This window comes from Lycorma delicatula, chromosome 5, assembly GCF_047948215.1.
Source record: "Lycorma delicatula isolate Av1 chromosome 5, ASM4794821v1, whole genome shotgun sequence".
Taxonomy (NCBI): domain Eukaryota; kingdom Metazoa; phylum Arthropoda; class Insecta; order Hemiptera; family Fulgoridae; genus Lycorma; species Lycorma delicatula.
In genome coordinates this window covers 150,884,347-150,899,767 of record NC_134459.1, presented here as the reverse complement: position 1 = coordinate 150,899,767, position 15,421 = coordinate 150,884,347, and the positions used below count along the sequence as shown (strand labels likewise).

At 35.0% G+C, this 15,421-nt stretch overlaps 1 protein-coding gene across 7 annotated transcripts in view; it reads left to right on the top strand.

The window, feature by feature from the left end:
• The window catches only part of LOC142325494 (rhotekin-like), a 426,138-nt gene extending 423,033 nt beyond the window's left edge, over window positions 1-3,105 (top strand). For all 7 annotated transcript variants that reach the window (XM_075367325.1, XM_075367326.1, XM_075367327.1 and 4 more), the window contains one exon: window positions 1,603-3,105. In XM_075367325.1, coding sequence (XP_075223440.1) covers window positions 1,603-1,784 — 182 coding nt within the window. In that variant the 3' untranslated portion in view covers window positions 1,785-3,105. The remainder of the gene's footprint in view (window positions 1-1,602) is intronic.
• The last annotated feature ends 12,316 nt before the right edge of the window (window positions 3,106-15,421 follow it).

The following is a 15,421-nucleotide window of genomic DNA, read 5'->3' as shown; positions in this document are numbered from 1 at the left end:
AAAAAATATTAATACTTAATATAAATCAGCTGTTCATGTAACCATATGATTACTAGTAACTTTACAATGTTGCCACTTTAGCTCCAAAAATCTAATCTCATTACTTTATGTAATGACCTCATGTGTATATGTAAGCTAGTGAAGGATAATTCTATAGGAAGCCAGTAACACCTGCTGGCGCCATCTCTATGTCAGGCCAGAGACTTATAGCTCACCTTCGTTTAGTGGAATTCAGACAGCAACACAAGCATGTACACCACATAAGAAGTTCAACTTAATCCGTGGCCATTTCCTACCAGTTTTAGTACCAAACCATCTATTTAGTACCGTCCATCATTTTTTATTATATGTATATATATTTTATTTATTATGTACCTCTGTAATGCAGTATTTTTTTTTTATGTTCCATTTGCAAGTCGCACTACATCTGCTTTTCATAATTCATGTCCAATGAAATTCATGACTTCATGTATGCCTAAACCACACGCAGACTAATATGAAATTCTTCAGTTTACAAATTCTGTTTTTGGCTACTTATTTTACTGTTAATAATTACTTTTCTCAGTAGTTGTATAATTCTTATTTTAGTTCTGCATAATAATTTTTGAGGAGTACCTATTTATTTAACTCTTTATTTGCACCATTTTTTTGGAAATTAGCTTCATGATATTTGATTTTTTTGCTCCAGGACAGTTGTTATTTTGTTCTGCTGCTACATTGATCGTAATAAATTTAAAATTCATTTCAAGGTTATGATGAAAACTTCATTTAAAATTTGTCATACAAGAAAAATTTCTTACATTTATGGTCTTCTCTTTGTAGATGTTATTTGAATTAATTTAATTTTATCGGTAATTATATTTAATGTTTTATTATCAAATAAGTGTGCAATTATAAGGTACTTAATTATTGTAGAAATAAATTCGTTAATACAAAAATAAATATGTATATATTTAATTTGTTAAATACTTTTAGTCACTAGAGATATATGAATTAGTGTAGGGGTAATTAAACTCTAAAGAAAAATAGCTTTTAAAATAAAATTAAATATAAAAGCAAAATTAACTTTTTATTTTAACTAAAATATACTAAATGTATTAATAACTATTTAATATAATACTTATGGTTTATTAGAAAATTGCTATTTCCAATTTTGTACTAAACCACTAGGATTGTTGTTAATCTTGGTGATCATAGCAGAACAAATAAAATAGAAGAAAAACATAAAAGATACATGAAAAATGTACAAAAAAAAATACAAAAAATTTACATGAAAAATAGATCAAAACATACCTTTCATTAAAAGATATTGCATTCCTAAAAATAACATTAAGAGTTTTATTCATATATGATTTATCACAGTATACTACTCCCTTTGAAACTTAGAAAGTAAAAATCATACTTTTTAAGTGAAGATTTAACTATTTTATCTTAAGATCAAATGTTTTTGTCGAATCTTATTCACGTAAATCATTCTCTTACTAGTTCAAATCTACTGGAAAAATAATCACAACAATAAAATATATATATTGAAATGTAATATACCTAAATGTATAAATATAATTTAAGTTTTGTTCATTTAAAAATTTTATGATTTTTCAGAGTCTGTTCAGCAGAATGATTACAGACCAACTGTTCAGGAGATATTTAATTTAACTCCATCGACGAGTCTTAGTTCCTGTTCCTCATCATCATCTCCCACATTCCGGGAGCGTTCTTTAAGCTCTAGTGGAAGCAGTAAATCACGATCACACTGGCCATTCTCTAGGAATGGCAATGACTGATAAATTATTGTATATACTAGCCACACTTATATATAATATAATATTGTTTTGTACGTTCATGAGTACTATATAAAGTACACCTTTTTATGATTGTAAAAAAAAAGTTGTAAGATGGCTGTCACTTTTTGGTGTTTTTGTTTGTGTTTTTTTTTTTTTAATTAATGTTTGTTCAAAGTAATACATTTATTTAAAACATATTGTGTATACTCAAAAACAAGAAAATTTTTTATTTGTCAGATATTTAATTTGTTAAGTAAATTTTAAGGTCTTCTTTTTCTTTTTTAAGTCGTGTACATTATTCTTACACGTCACATTAAGTGTTGTTTAGTTCTTTTTCTTTTATTATAATATAATTTTTTCTTAATTTAAAAAAGAAAGACATATATTGAGAAATACACGATATATTTAAAGAAATACTGTTATAATATGTTAAAGGAATACCCAATATGTTTGTTGAAATACTACCCACAAAATGTTTAAAGATAACAATAAGGATTTTATTTTATTTATTTTTATTGTGACGCGAGATTCAGAGAACAAAAACAGATTTTCATTAAAAACATAAATTTCAAATTTTTTATCATTTTTAACTGCTTATGAAAGGACACTTCATGAATTTTTTTTGCATGGCAACTTTTAATTGCTTTAAAACACATTCTTTGAAAAGGAGAATTTTTTAATTATGTGAAATGATATAAATTTTTTAATTGTATACAATGTTAAGATCTGCTCTGTTAAATTAAAAATATTTATATTCGTTTTTAATTATAATTTTTTATTCAATTCAATATTGTTATTGCTCTCTAATACTTAATTTAATTATATTTATAATTAGCTTATTTTGTTTATGTTATTGAAGTACACTTCTATACATAATACTAATTTCAGTAATTTTAATTTGGAATTCTCAGATAAATTGAGTGTTACTTGAAGATACAAAATATTTGTTATGATGTAGTTAGTGTTAATGTAGCTTAAAAGTTACATTTATAAAATAAAGAAAAGTTATAGTAAACAGTAATGTTATCTCTATTTTGTTTTAATTCACAAGTATTTCATTTTTGTGTTATTTATCCACGGTAGATATTCAGTTTCCGTACTAAAAGAAAAAAAAAAAAGCGTTATTGATTGTGTATTATGTATATAAGTTAAAATTTCTATTTATGTGCCATTTTACTATTTATTTAAAAAATAAATACTGTCAGTTTAATATAAACAAACACAAATTGTTTAATGAAATATAATGTATGATTTATAATATAAAAATAATACGATTGTACTATGCTGTATATATTTCAGCGGATTAAATAAATTATATGTACATTAATTCTATTATTTATTTTTATTATATCCATTTAATTTCTTCACATCATTGCAGTAGCTTGTATTTAGTCCCTAAAAAGTTATTATAGAGTTGAACTTCTGTATATGAATTGTGATGCGGCCAAAGACTACTAGGTCTACGTATGAGATTTGTCCCAAAAGTGTGGGTAGCTCATAGTTTACGGTTTTTATGTGTTCCATCATCTTGAAATGATGATTTCAACTTCAATTTAATCTTACGGAAGAGGTAAAAATCAGAGCTAGATCTGGGCTATAGAGAGGCTGTGGAAGTAGGTGAATGTTTTTCTTCGCCAGAGATTCTTGAATTGAATGTGAAGTGTGAGCTGGTGCCTTATTGTGGTACAGCACCCAATCATGTGCAATGTCTGTTTGGATGTTTGGACTCGTTTTCAAAGTCTTTACGAGACATCTTTGTAAACGGTGCTATTAACTGTCTGTCCGGGAGGTACAAATTCTTTGTGCACAATGCCACAGCTGTCAATAAAAAAATCATTGTTTTCACCTTGGATCTGGATGCTTTCTTTGGACGAGGAGAACATTTGTGTGCTATTCTGAACTTTGCCGTTTTAAGTCTCGAGATCATATTCAAACACCCATGATTCATCGCCTGTTATTTCCTTATTCAAAAAATTTCATGTTAACTATTATTAACACGCTGTTCTTTAGTTAGAGTGTTGGTAGGTGTGTATATTTAACTGAATAAAGTTTATTTGTTTAAGTAAAAGTAAATAAGATATTTTTCTAATATGGAATTACCATCTTTAGTGTCCAGTATAAACTGTGGTGTGCGAAAAAAGGTAGAAAGGTGGTAGAAAAGCATAAAAAGTAATACGACAGTGATCCTAACCTGACGTTTCTTAAAAATAAAGCATGACCCTGTAACTGATACTAAGTGGTTTAAATGTAATAAAGTGATGTATGTATTCTGATATATCAATAAATCGCAATCATTTACGCAACAGAAGGTAAGATAAAATGTTACTTAAGTATATTTCTGCCAGTGATACTAAGAGAAAAAGATGAACAAAACCTAAGCCACCTTTAATTTACATTTTAAAAACTAAAAAGCTGGGAATGATAACAGTTTAAGAAGTTTTTTGTTTTGCTTTGGTTTACCAGCTTCTAGAATAATTAGAGTTCCTAAAGTTATAAATTTAGGTCATTTTCCTAATGAAAATCTTGGTGGTAACAGATAGTTTAAAAAATTTGAATCTGAAAAAGAAATCGTAAAAAAATTTTTAACCAATTTGCCTACTTGTGAATCATACTATAAGAGAAATAAAAGTAAAAGAATTTATTTATCTTCAGATTTAAATATTGCAAAATTATATAAAATGTATAACCAATCAGAATGAAGATCTAAAAGTTACACTTCCAGTCTTTTTATTAACTATTTACCACTGAATTTAATATTTGATTTAATAATCCAGCAACTGACACATGCTCTTCTTGTGTCCGTTTAAAGAATGAACTTATCTTAAAAAAGGATAGTAACAAAACACTTTGAATCTAACAAGAACGAAATTAAGAGTTCATGAATTGCATGCCAGTTCTTTTTACGACTACGAAAGAAGCACAAAATAATGAAAGCACTGCTTCTTTTGCTTTTGACTTATAAGTTCATCCTTTGCTTAAAACATCCAAGAGGCCTTTTAACTTACTCTGCAAATTTCATTTTGTTGTGTAGACCTAGGTTCTAGAAATCCAACATTTTTTACTTGGTCTGAAAACCAATCGAGCAGAAGAGCCACTGAAATAGGGTCAGCTCTCCTAGAGTGAAAGGTATCAGTGAATCAAATAGAATCATTATTTCAAAAGATAAGTTAAAAACTGGAGAAACTACCAGTAAAATACAACATTACACCAATTATAAATACATGTTTACCAATTACAAATTTTCGTTAGCTGCTGAACTTCAGAATTGTAGGTCGATAGTTGCGTGAGAGCATTTTAAAACACAAAATTAAACACTTTGGCAAAGACTGTGATTCTATTCTAGAACTTCTTTGAAGTAATGAATTAATCTTTAATGATGTGGATGCGGAAAATGAGTCTACTGATGAAGTTAACTTGCCACTGTCGCAGATGATTGCCATGTTCATATGTAAAATAGTTTTTATTGATGATGCTATAATAATATTAAAAATTATAATGTGTTTTTTAAAATGTAATAATATAAATTCTATAATTAAAGGGCAGATTGTTCAAATATAGGTTTTTTTTTTTCAAAAGTTAACATCCCCAACAGTTTTTTTTATTAATTTATCAGCCATTTCAAATATCGTTTAAGTGAATTTTTGAGTACAGAATTAAGAATGAATCACTAACACCTTCAACCAAAAAAAAGGATAAAAATGTATTAAGGCTGTAAGTAAAGCTGTGGATTTTTTGTGTCTACTGATAAATTACAATTGCTGGAGAAGTTAAGTTTTGAAAAAAGCTCCTCCATAGTAGTATATTCTTTTTCTGCGTGTTCTCTTGACAACAAGTCTAGTAGTTATTATTCTCCTAGCCAGAACAGTGCTGTAGTGTAAAATTGAAACTTTGAACCAATAAGGCCCAGCGAGCCTACATTGTTTTCTGCCTGGTGGCCTGTCAAAGCCGTTGCTGTTGCAGAATTTTACCCATGGGTGTGATTTCATGGCCCAAGAATGACACCTCGTCTTGGCAAAACTGGCACTTTTCCGAGGAGCACGTTAGGTGGTGAAGTTGCAGGCGTTCCAGCTACAAGGCTAGGTGGCGTAACTGTTCTTGTTTACTGCTGTAAACAATGATGTCCAGACACAGTAGGCAGCATTGGCAGAGGAGGCCAGTGAGAATGTTGTGCATTAAATGCGGGAATGTGAGGTGCATTTTTCAAGCCAATTTGCATGACTCGGAATGGTATTGGCCGCTCTCTGGAATTCAAAAGGTTATAAAATATTAGATGATTCCTCCAGTGGTATCTGCCAACAGCCACTTTTAACATCGAGTTTTGAGGAGACACGAGCGTGCATTTGTCATACCAACGATGCAAATGCCTTGGTAGATATTTTCATCAGTGTAGCAGGCACATCCTCACCCCTGTAGAGAAGGACGCTAAACTTGTGATGATAACGGTCGCTACAACTTTCTATCACCTTGGTTTCACTCTTCCAATCATGATCACCTACCACAACTTACAACCCCTCAACTGTCAAATTAACAGAATCGTGATCCCCACGCCTTCCTCTAACACAGAAAGTTCACACAAAATCTCTTCAATTAGATTATGCACTCAGATCATTAATTGAATGAATCTTTTAAACACCAAAAACTATTCTCATACCAACAAAACAAGTGTTGATCACAACAACAATTTTGTCCTACAATTCAGTTTACTCAGTCTTCTTGATTTACTCAAAAATCAAGAAAAAAATTCACACATTTAATAAATTTCTAATGAAAACATACCCTACTTCAGTAGTATGAAAACCTTGGGCTTACGGCCATGTTTTCTTGTTGGTTCTTTATTTGATTTTTTAGGCTGTTAAATGATTTCAGTGATGAATGTGTGTGTGCAAATGAATTTACACGGTGAAAGAGTGGAGTCACTAGTAAAACATGCGTTTGAGATGTCTCTAAAAGAAAAAAAAATACATTAAAGAACCAAAAATCAAAGATTGGGGCTTGAACCTGAGGGTCTCTTTTCATGGGTGTTTCGATACATTAAATAATGATTACTCAAAAAAGAAAACCAGAGTTTTCTCAGTGAAAACACTCTTTCATTGTGAAATTTAACTGCAAACTCCATGCACGATAAACTGTAAATTTATTATGATGTTCTACATCAATCATTCATCATTACTTTCAGAGAAATCGGGGTGTTTTGTATATGTGTGTGTGTGTGTGTGTGTGATAAAGGTAGTGGATTTTTTATTTATTTTATAGTTACAATTCTGACTGATTTTTGAAAAAAGGGCGTATCTCCCAAACGGTGCGTCAATTCTGATGCGATTAACGGATTTCATCGTTTGTGCAAATACCGCCGGTTTGGACACTCAGCTGAAAGGTGTAAACATCTGGAGGTAGTATGCTTCCACTTTGTGGATGAGAGTCATAAACGAGAGGAGTATACTAAGACGTCGGAGGCACGACTTGTGTTAACAGCAGACGTCTTGGGATGGACCATAAGTGGGATCTGTAAATAAGTAGTGTGCGCGTTATAATCGGGCTTTCATAATGTAATACAATTTGAAATCATTAGATGGTTAAAATTCAGTAAATAATTGCGTAGGGGTCTTATATTGCACAGATAGAACTTGGCGAGATCGCCATGCGTAGGGGGTTGGATGTTGTCTTGTTGCAGAATCCTATGTTGTGTCCGGTGAACTGCCAGGCTTTTCTCGTTGGAAAAGTTTTTAGTTTGTTTCTGTTAGCATGTCTGCTGCAATGTGAAGAAACGAACTCATTCTACAGTATGCAAAAGATCATCAATTTGTTGTCCGTGCGGATGATCAGAACTTGCAACTGTATTCTTCAAGTTCATATTTTCATTATAGAGATACTGCTGATCTCATTTTGAAGTCTGGTATAAAATCCTACGTTTCCCAGCTGGCAGTCGATTCTTTGTTTGTGCGGATGTGAGCCCTAAGTCTCTTTTGTGGGATAGCGGCTTCAACGATGATGGCAGTGAGTAGGTTGGTTTTTTCGCACAACATAAGTTGCAGGTAACTAATGTACTTGGCGAGTTGCCCACCTTAGAAGGTACGGAGACGAGCGTCGGGTTTTTTTACTTTGAACAAATACATGTACAACCATGAGTTTGGGAAGATACTGTAAAGTGGTTGTCGCAGGGCAATGTGTTGGTCAGTTATTGTGAGTGGTGGAGTTTGATTCACTTCTGAGGACTAGGTTGCTCAGCGGGTGTCGCACCGTTGCTTATGCTGTCGATGGTTTCTGCTGGGCAAGGGATGCTCGTGGAAGCAGGATGAATTCCAAGACACTCAAGCATGCAGGATACACAAGCAAAAGCGTCATCAACATAAATCATCCATTAGCTCGGAGAAGACCATGATGATGCTCTCTCCTCAAAGACATCAAAGGCTGTGAGGCGGCGTATCGATGTTTCGAACACAAAATACAGAGTTATCATAAAAGAATGGTGCGGTTTTGAACATGGTTTAAATTAAAACAGAAATACTTACAATTTATGTTTTCTTTTTTCAAATTTGTCGTCTCAAACATTTTTTTACATAATTAATAAATTTCAATATGTGCGCTCTTAGTCGCTCGACAAATGTCCAAACGATACTAAACTTCTCTCCAAACATTGGTTAACATTTCTTCGTTAATGGTTGTCATTGCTTCATTAATCCAGTTTTTTAAGTTGTTTAGTTCGCAAATTTTTTGTGTATAAACAACGCTTTTGATGTACCCCCCAAGAAAAAGTCGCAAGGTGTCAGGTCTGGACTCCTTGGAGCCGAAAGTATGGGTCCTTGCCGGCCTATCCATCGATTTCCAAATTTTTCGTTCAAAGCGTCCGTGACCAATGCATAGAAGTGCGGGGGAGCACCATCTTGTTGGAAATGGAAGTTGATGAATGTTTTCGAGTTCATCCAGCTGAGGAAAGCAATAATCGGTTAACATGTCAAGATACACAACTCCATTAATTGCTTTTTCAGCGAAGAAGAAAGGCCCTATTACACGATTTTTCATCACACCACACCAAACATTAACTTTAGGCGAAAAGCGTTGTTTCTCAATAATTGGGTGTGGGTTTTCAGAGCCCCATATTCGTGAATTGTGTCTGTTAACACATCCATTCACATGGAATGTAGCTTTGTCTGTAAAAATTATATCGTCTAAAAATGATTCGTTTTCACTTATTCTGTCCAACATTTCAACAGCGAAACTAATGTTTTACACCATCATCGGGTTCCAATTCCGGCAGTATCTGGATTTTATAAGCGTGTAATTTGAGTTTTTTATGTAAAACATTGTGAACTGTTGATTTTGGAATACCTAATTCGACGGGAGATGGACTTCTAATTGCCGATTGTCTAATTAGTTAAACCCTTTCGTCTGGTACACTTGGTCTGCCAGTTGATTTCTGTTTCTTAACTGATCCAGTTTCTTCGAATTGTTTGTTAATTAACACGCTGTTCTTTAGATTGATTTGTTAATTGGATGTTAAAGTGTTTATGGTTAATGGACTAGATCTGAAAATTTCAAGAGTTTTGGACACGGAATTACTTTTTTATTAGTGTTTTTTAGTTTTCAAACTATTCAGTGAATTTTTAGTGAATTGAAATAGTTATAATTTACTTTTTATAAGGTGTTGAAGTGATATAAGTTATCAATAGTGAATAAGTATAAACTGAGTTTACATACAATTCAGAAGAGTGAGTAGAAGATACTTTTTTTGAGTGTTTTATTATATACTATTGAGGTTATAATAGTATAATATTAGAGAAAATTTTCTAAGTGTTTGAACAAGCTATTGCAAGTTAATAGTTTTAAGTAAACAACCACTTATAAAAATTTTAGAGAATTTCATAAGAATTCAATAAGAGATTTTTTCCAAGTCCTACAAGACTTTTAGTAGGGGGAATTCCTTTCCTTTATAATTCCCGAACCAGACATCATAATCCAAAAATTCCTTGACCAAAATCCGAATCATAACCTTCCTGACCCTTTGACCCCCCTCTGCAAATTTGACCCCCCCCTTGATTTTTTGGCATCATACATTTTCGATCACCCCCCAATTTTTTGTTTTGGGGCACCAAGGCTTGTGGGTATTATAGGACTTGGGATAGTCCCCTGAGTACTGTGATACATCATAAGAAGACGAAGTTCGCTCCCGCTGGAAGCTACAGCCATGCAAAGCACCAGTGCACAGAAGTTATCTCACGTAGAAAACCGACGTTAAGGGAAAAAAGAGAGCGCGGCAAGGGTCCACAGATGAGGAGGAACCTTTGCCAGAGACATTGGGAAGTCTGATTCACCAACTAGGGCTCACGATGGTGGCACTTAAGCAACATATAGGGCCCGGCTTGCCCAAGTATATAGGCACCCATGAAATGGAGCTAAAGAAGATTTATGAAGGCTTAAATGCCTTGACTGATCTGTCGGCGCCTTTGACCTTGATTTCGCAGGCCACACAAACGACGTCCACCTATAGAGAAGACGATATTGAACAAATACTCACAAGAGAGCTAGATGATCAAGAACTTATTGAGTTATTACATAGGAGATGGCCCAACGTACTTAGGGGTAAATTGAGTTTGGTTTCTGAGCTTCTTTCTGGAGTAGGGGATACGTGTAGCTTGAGAGATGTTTGCAGAGTCCGTGACAGTGAAAATTATGATGCAAGGAGTCCCAAATATAAGGCGGGGGATATTATGAAGGATGAGCAAACTGTCTTTGGAGAGGAGACAGAAGTGAAGCGGAGAAAGTATAAAATTTACTATGACTCTAGCATGGATGAGAAGAGTACTATGCTTACCATACTGAAAGCTCTTAGAAGAATTAAAAGAAATAATTATGAATTAGCATATATATTGCCTAATAATAGTATAGGAAACTATACTAAAAAGATTTTGTCGTACCTCTATAGGGAAAAAGAAGAAGCTATCAAAGTTCTGACTCTACATACGGACAATGCTGATACCCAGGTTAGGCCCGGGCAAATGCGTATTAAGAAGTCAACCCCTCCTACGGAGGATAGCAGAACATTAGTCGTTAAAGCTCCGGGTAAATCATATGCTGAACTTTTGGGTGCCATGAAGACGGCGGTTGCAAAAGATGATGCTAAAGACGTAATTTCTCTAAAAAAAAGGAAGAAATGATGAGGTACTGGTAAGAATTCAGGGTTCTAAAAGTGCTGAAGAATTTACGAGTATTCTAAAAAGTAAAGCTGCAGACCTAAAAGTGGATCTTAAAACAAGAGCCGGGCGTCGAACCATTGTCCATATCAGAGATGTCGAAGTAGATACCACTGAAGAAGAAATCTTAGCGGCAGTAACGGCAAGAGTTGGTGATATGGAGGACATCAGGATCTCTTCAATTAGACCCGGAATCGCGGAGACTAAGAATGTTACGGTGATCACATCCTATAAGGCAGCCTGTAGGATGGTGGAGCAATGCTTACGTATCGGCTGGGTGAACTGCAGAGCCTTTATTAGGGAAGATGACGAAAAGTGCTACAGATGCTGGGGCTCTGGGCACCGTCGACAAGACTGTAAGGGCCCAGACAGGCTGGACCTATGTTTTAACTGTGGTGGCAAAGGGCATAGGATTGCGGAGTGTCGGGAGCCTAAGAGCTGCCTCAATTGTGGAAGTCATGACCATCGGACTGATGCTTGGGCGTGTTCTCATAATAAACATGACTAAACTCCTCTTAGCTAATGCGAACAGAAGCACGCTGTCGCATGACTTGCTACATGAACTGGCTTTTGAACGTGATGTTGACCTGTTGGTGATCACGGAACCTAATAGATATGAATCGGCGAAATCAGCATGGATCACTGACATAGTGGGTGACGTGGTCATCAGGAATGTAAGCAATAGAATGGCCTTGAGCTTTAAGGAGAGAGCTGAAGGCGTAATAGCACCGGAGTTGGATTCCATAATTATTGTAGCGGCGTATGTTTCCCCCAACATCTCAATCATCGATTATGAGAAGTTTTTGGATAGCATATATAGAATTCTGTCTAGGCAGAAGAAGAAGTTTGTTTTGTTGTGGGACTTCAATTGCAAAACTGTTTATGCTGGCTGCTCGCACAGTAATAGACGCGGTGAATTAATTGAAGAGTTTATGGAATCGATTGATGGTCACTGTATAAATGATTGCACGCCAACCTATGAGGCTCAAGGTCATTACTCGATATTTGATCTAGTCATCATTGACAACAGATGGTTGAGGGATCAGTGTGAATTAACAGTCCTGGACAATGATATCGCTAGTGACCATTTTTCATTACAATTGGTTATAAGAGATGGCACTCATACTGCAGTAGAAAGACCTATCGTGATTAGACCCACGGCTCGCCAGGTTGATAAAATAGTCGATAAAGTGTCACAAAGACTTAGCACTATAATTGAATTGACACCTGATACTCTCACATCAATTATTCAACAAGAGATGGACAGGGAGATAAGGGCCACCAGGAGTAGAAGACAAGTATACTGGTGGTCCAATGAGATAGTGTGCTTTCGCAATATTCTACAACAAGCTAGGAGGAAAACGCAAAGACTAAGGATCAGAGGCGGCTCTGAATATGACACCGCAGTCAAATGTTATTTAGAGGCAAGGCGTCAGCTTAATAGGTCTATCAAGAGAGCCAAAAGGGATCATTGGGCCAGACTCTGCGAGGAGTTGGACAATGATCCCTGGGGCCAGGCATACAAAATCGTCACGAAGAAGTTCGGCAGGCGTTTACCGATATTGAGCGAGCATCACGCCAGGGACCAGTTCAACGAGTTATTTCCGTGCGAAGAAGAAGCGATTATCACCTTACCTGATTTTGAGCCCAGGAGATTTACACCTGCCGAACTGAATTGTGCCATTGGCCAGCTTGGCAATAAAAGAAGCCCCGGCGTAGACAGAATTCCAGCTGCTATACTTAAAGGACTTTTTAAAAAACGGCCTTGGGAAATGACGGACATTGCCAGCCATGGGCTAGAGAATGACTGCTATCCGCAGTGCTGGAGAGAAGCAAGAGTTGTTTTTCTCCCCAAGGGTGGAAAGGAACAAGAACAAGTTCGATATAGGCCGTTAAGCCTTTTAAATAATATGAGCAAGGTGATCGAGAAGATGCTTGCCGCAAGGATTATTGGAGAAATTGAGCAAGGAGTGGGGATTAGCCAAAAGCAATATGGATTTTGGAAAGGTCGCTCCACAGTGATGGCCGCTAAGAAAGTAGTCTCCTGGATGACAGATGTAAGATGCGGCACCTGGAGGACGAGGGGTGTTCCATTGCTTGTCTCATTGGATATCAACAATGCGTTTGGCTCCATTAAATGGAGCCATATACATAGAGCGCTATTAGCAAAAAATGTTAGTCCATATTTGAGGAGGCAAGTAATGAGAACATGCAAGGTGGCAACGCAAGAAGGAGAAATGGAGATAGATATACATGGTGGAGTGCCCCAGGGCTCAGTTTTAGGCCCATTATTATGGGTCTTAACGTTTGATGAGATCTTAAATCTAGACTATCCTGCTGGGGTTGAAGTTATGGCGAAAGTTATGCTGGGGTCCAGAGTCGAAAGAGATCAAGGTGTTGAAGTACATGAAGCGAGGCATAGGCTAATAGAGAGATGGAGCACAGCAGGCCCTGGAGACAGGACCAGAAGGCTAATCCCCAATCTAAGGAACTGGATATATAGAAAACACGGTGAAATAAACTTTTACACGTCACAGTATTTTACAGGACACGGTAGTTTTAATTACTATCTGCATAGAGTCGGTAGAAGGGAAACTGCAGCCTGTATGTACTGTGACTGTGATGATGATGTCGAACATACTTTCACTGTATGTCATAAATGGAGGGAAGAGACAGACGGTATTGACCTGTTATCTGATGGAACTGGGAGACTAATCAGTAACATGATAAACAGTGAAGAAACTTGGAAAAAAGTTGAGTTGGTCATCAAAAGAATACTCACGCAGAAAAACAATGATGAGAGGAGACTGGGTTTTTAAACTTTAGCATAGGGCAGGGTGGGCAGCCTCAATGGTGAGGGCTGACATGCCGAGGCGTGTCGGTTCTGATGATCCACTGGGGACTCCTAAGGGTTTTATCGTTAGGTTAATATCAAGATCTGAGAAGTCCCAATCGCCGCGTCGCGACAATGCTGGTATTGTCGTGACGTGGCGATATATGAATGGGGCAAAAGAACTGACCGGTGGGCTGACCTGCCATGCCGGACTTATAGACGGTAGGTGGGAAGGCCCATTAGAGTAGAACAGGCACTCCCCTGGGTGGCGCAATACCAACCAGTCGGACCGGCCCATGGGAGTAGAGTTCAAAAAATATAATAATATTAAAAATTATAATGTGTTTTTAAAATGTAATAATATAAATTCTATAATTAAAGGGCAGATTGTTCAAATATAGTTTATTTTTTCAAAAGTTAACATCCCCAACAGTTTTTTTTATTAATTTATCAGCCATTTCAAATATCGTTTAATTGAATTTTTGAGTACAGAATTAAGAATGAATCACTAACACCTTCAACCAAAAAAAAGGATAAAAATGTATTAAGGCTGTAAGTAAAGCTGTGGATTTTTTGTGTCTGCTGATAAATTACAATTGCTGGAGAAGTTAAGTTTTGAAAAAAAGCTCCTCCATTGTAGTATATTCTTTTTCTGCCTGTTCTCTTGACAACAGGTCTAGTAGTTATTATTCTCCTAGCCAGAACAGTGCTGTAGTGTAAAATTGAAACTTTGAACCAATAATTACTAAATAATAAATACTCATTTAATTAATTATAAAGTCAAGGTCCTCAAACTATATTTCCAGTAGTTTCTTCTGCAAGTTATTGTAAAACCAAACAGTAAGCTCGTTAGTTTAGCATATATTTATTTTGTTAAACTATCAGTAACAAGATAAAACTTTCGGGACAAAATTTAGAATTTGTGTAATTAAAAATTCATTTTTAACAAAAAAACAACCATAAACAAAACAGATTTTGAAAATGTTACAATACAGATTACTTCTACTATACTGAATTTGGTTTTTTATTTCTTTAGTGCAACTTTCAGCCAAAAGGTGCACTAATCCACATAATAATAGTGATCTATGTTCCATTTCTAAGCATGTGATCCATTCGCTTTAAACACTGTTGAACAAAACTAATATCAATCAGTTCAATGAATAAAAAAAAACAGTCCTCTTACTTTTTATTAGAGATTTTGATATATTTGTAGAAATTATTCTTTTGCATTCTTAAAAATACTTAAAATATGTTTTGGAATAACACATTTTAATTTTATTAATATAAAAAATTAGTCTATTAAAGAGGTTTTACAACAATTTTCTTAGGAACTACTGGCAATACAGTTCTTGAGCCTAACTTTTATGTCAGTTTTTCATGAGATTCCATTTAAAATCACTAATTTTCTCCTTAGAACTTTAATATAGCACTGATCTTCAGAGTAGGAATCTAGATGATCTTTCACTAACCATTAATTTGAAAACTCCCTTCCAGATATATGTTTAATGAACCTTTTCATTAGGAATGGACGGACCTATATATAAAGTACAGGAGGAGTTAACTTCCTGAAACACCAATAAATAAATATTCTTAAAGGAATACAAAAAATCAAAGAA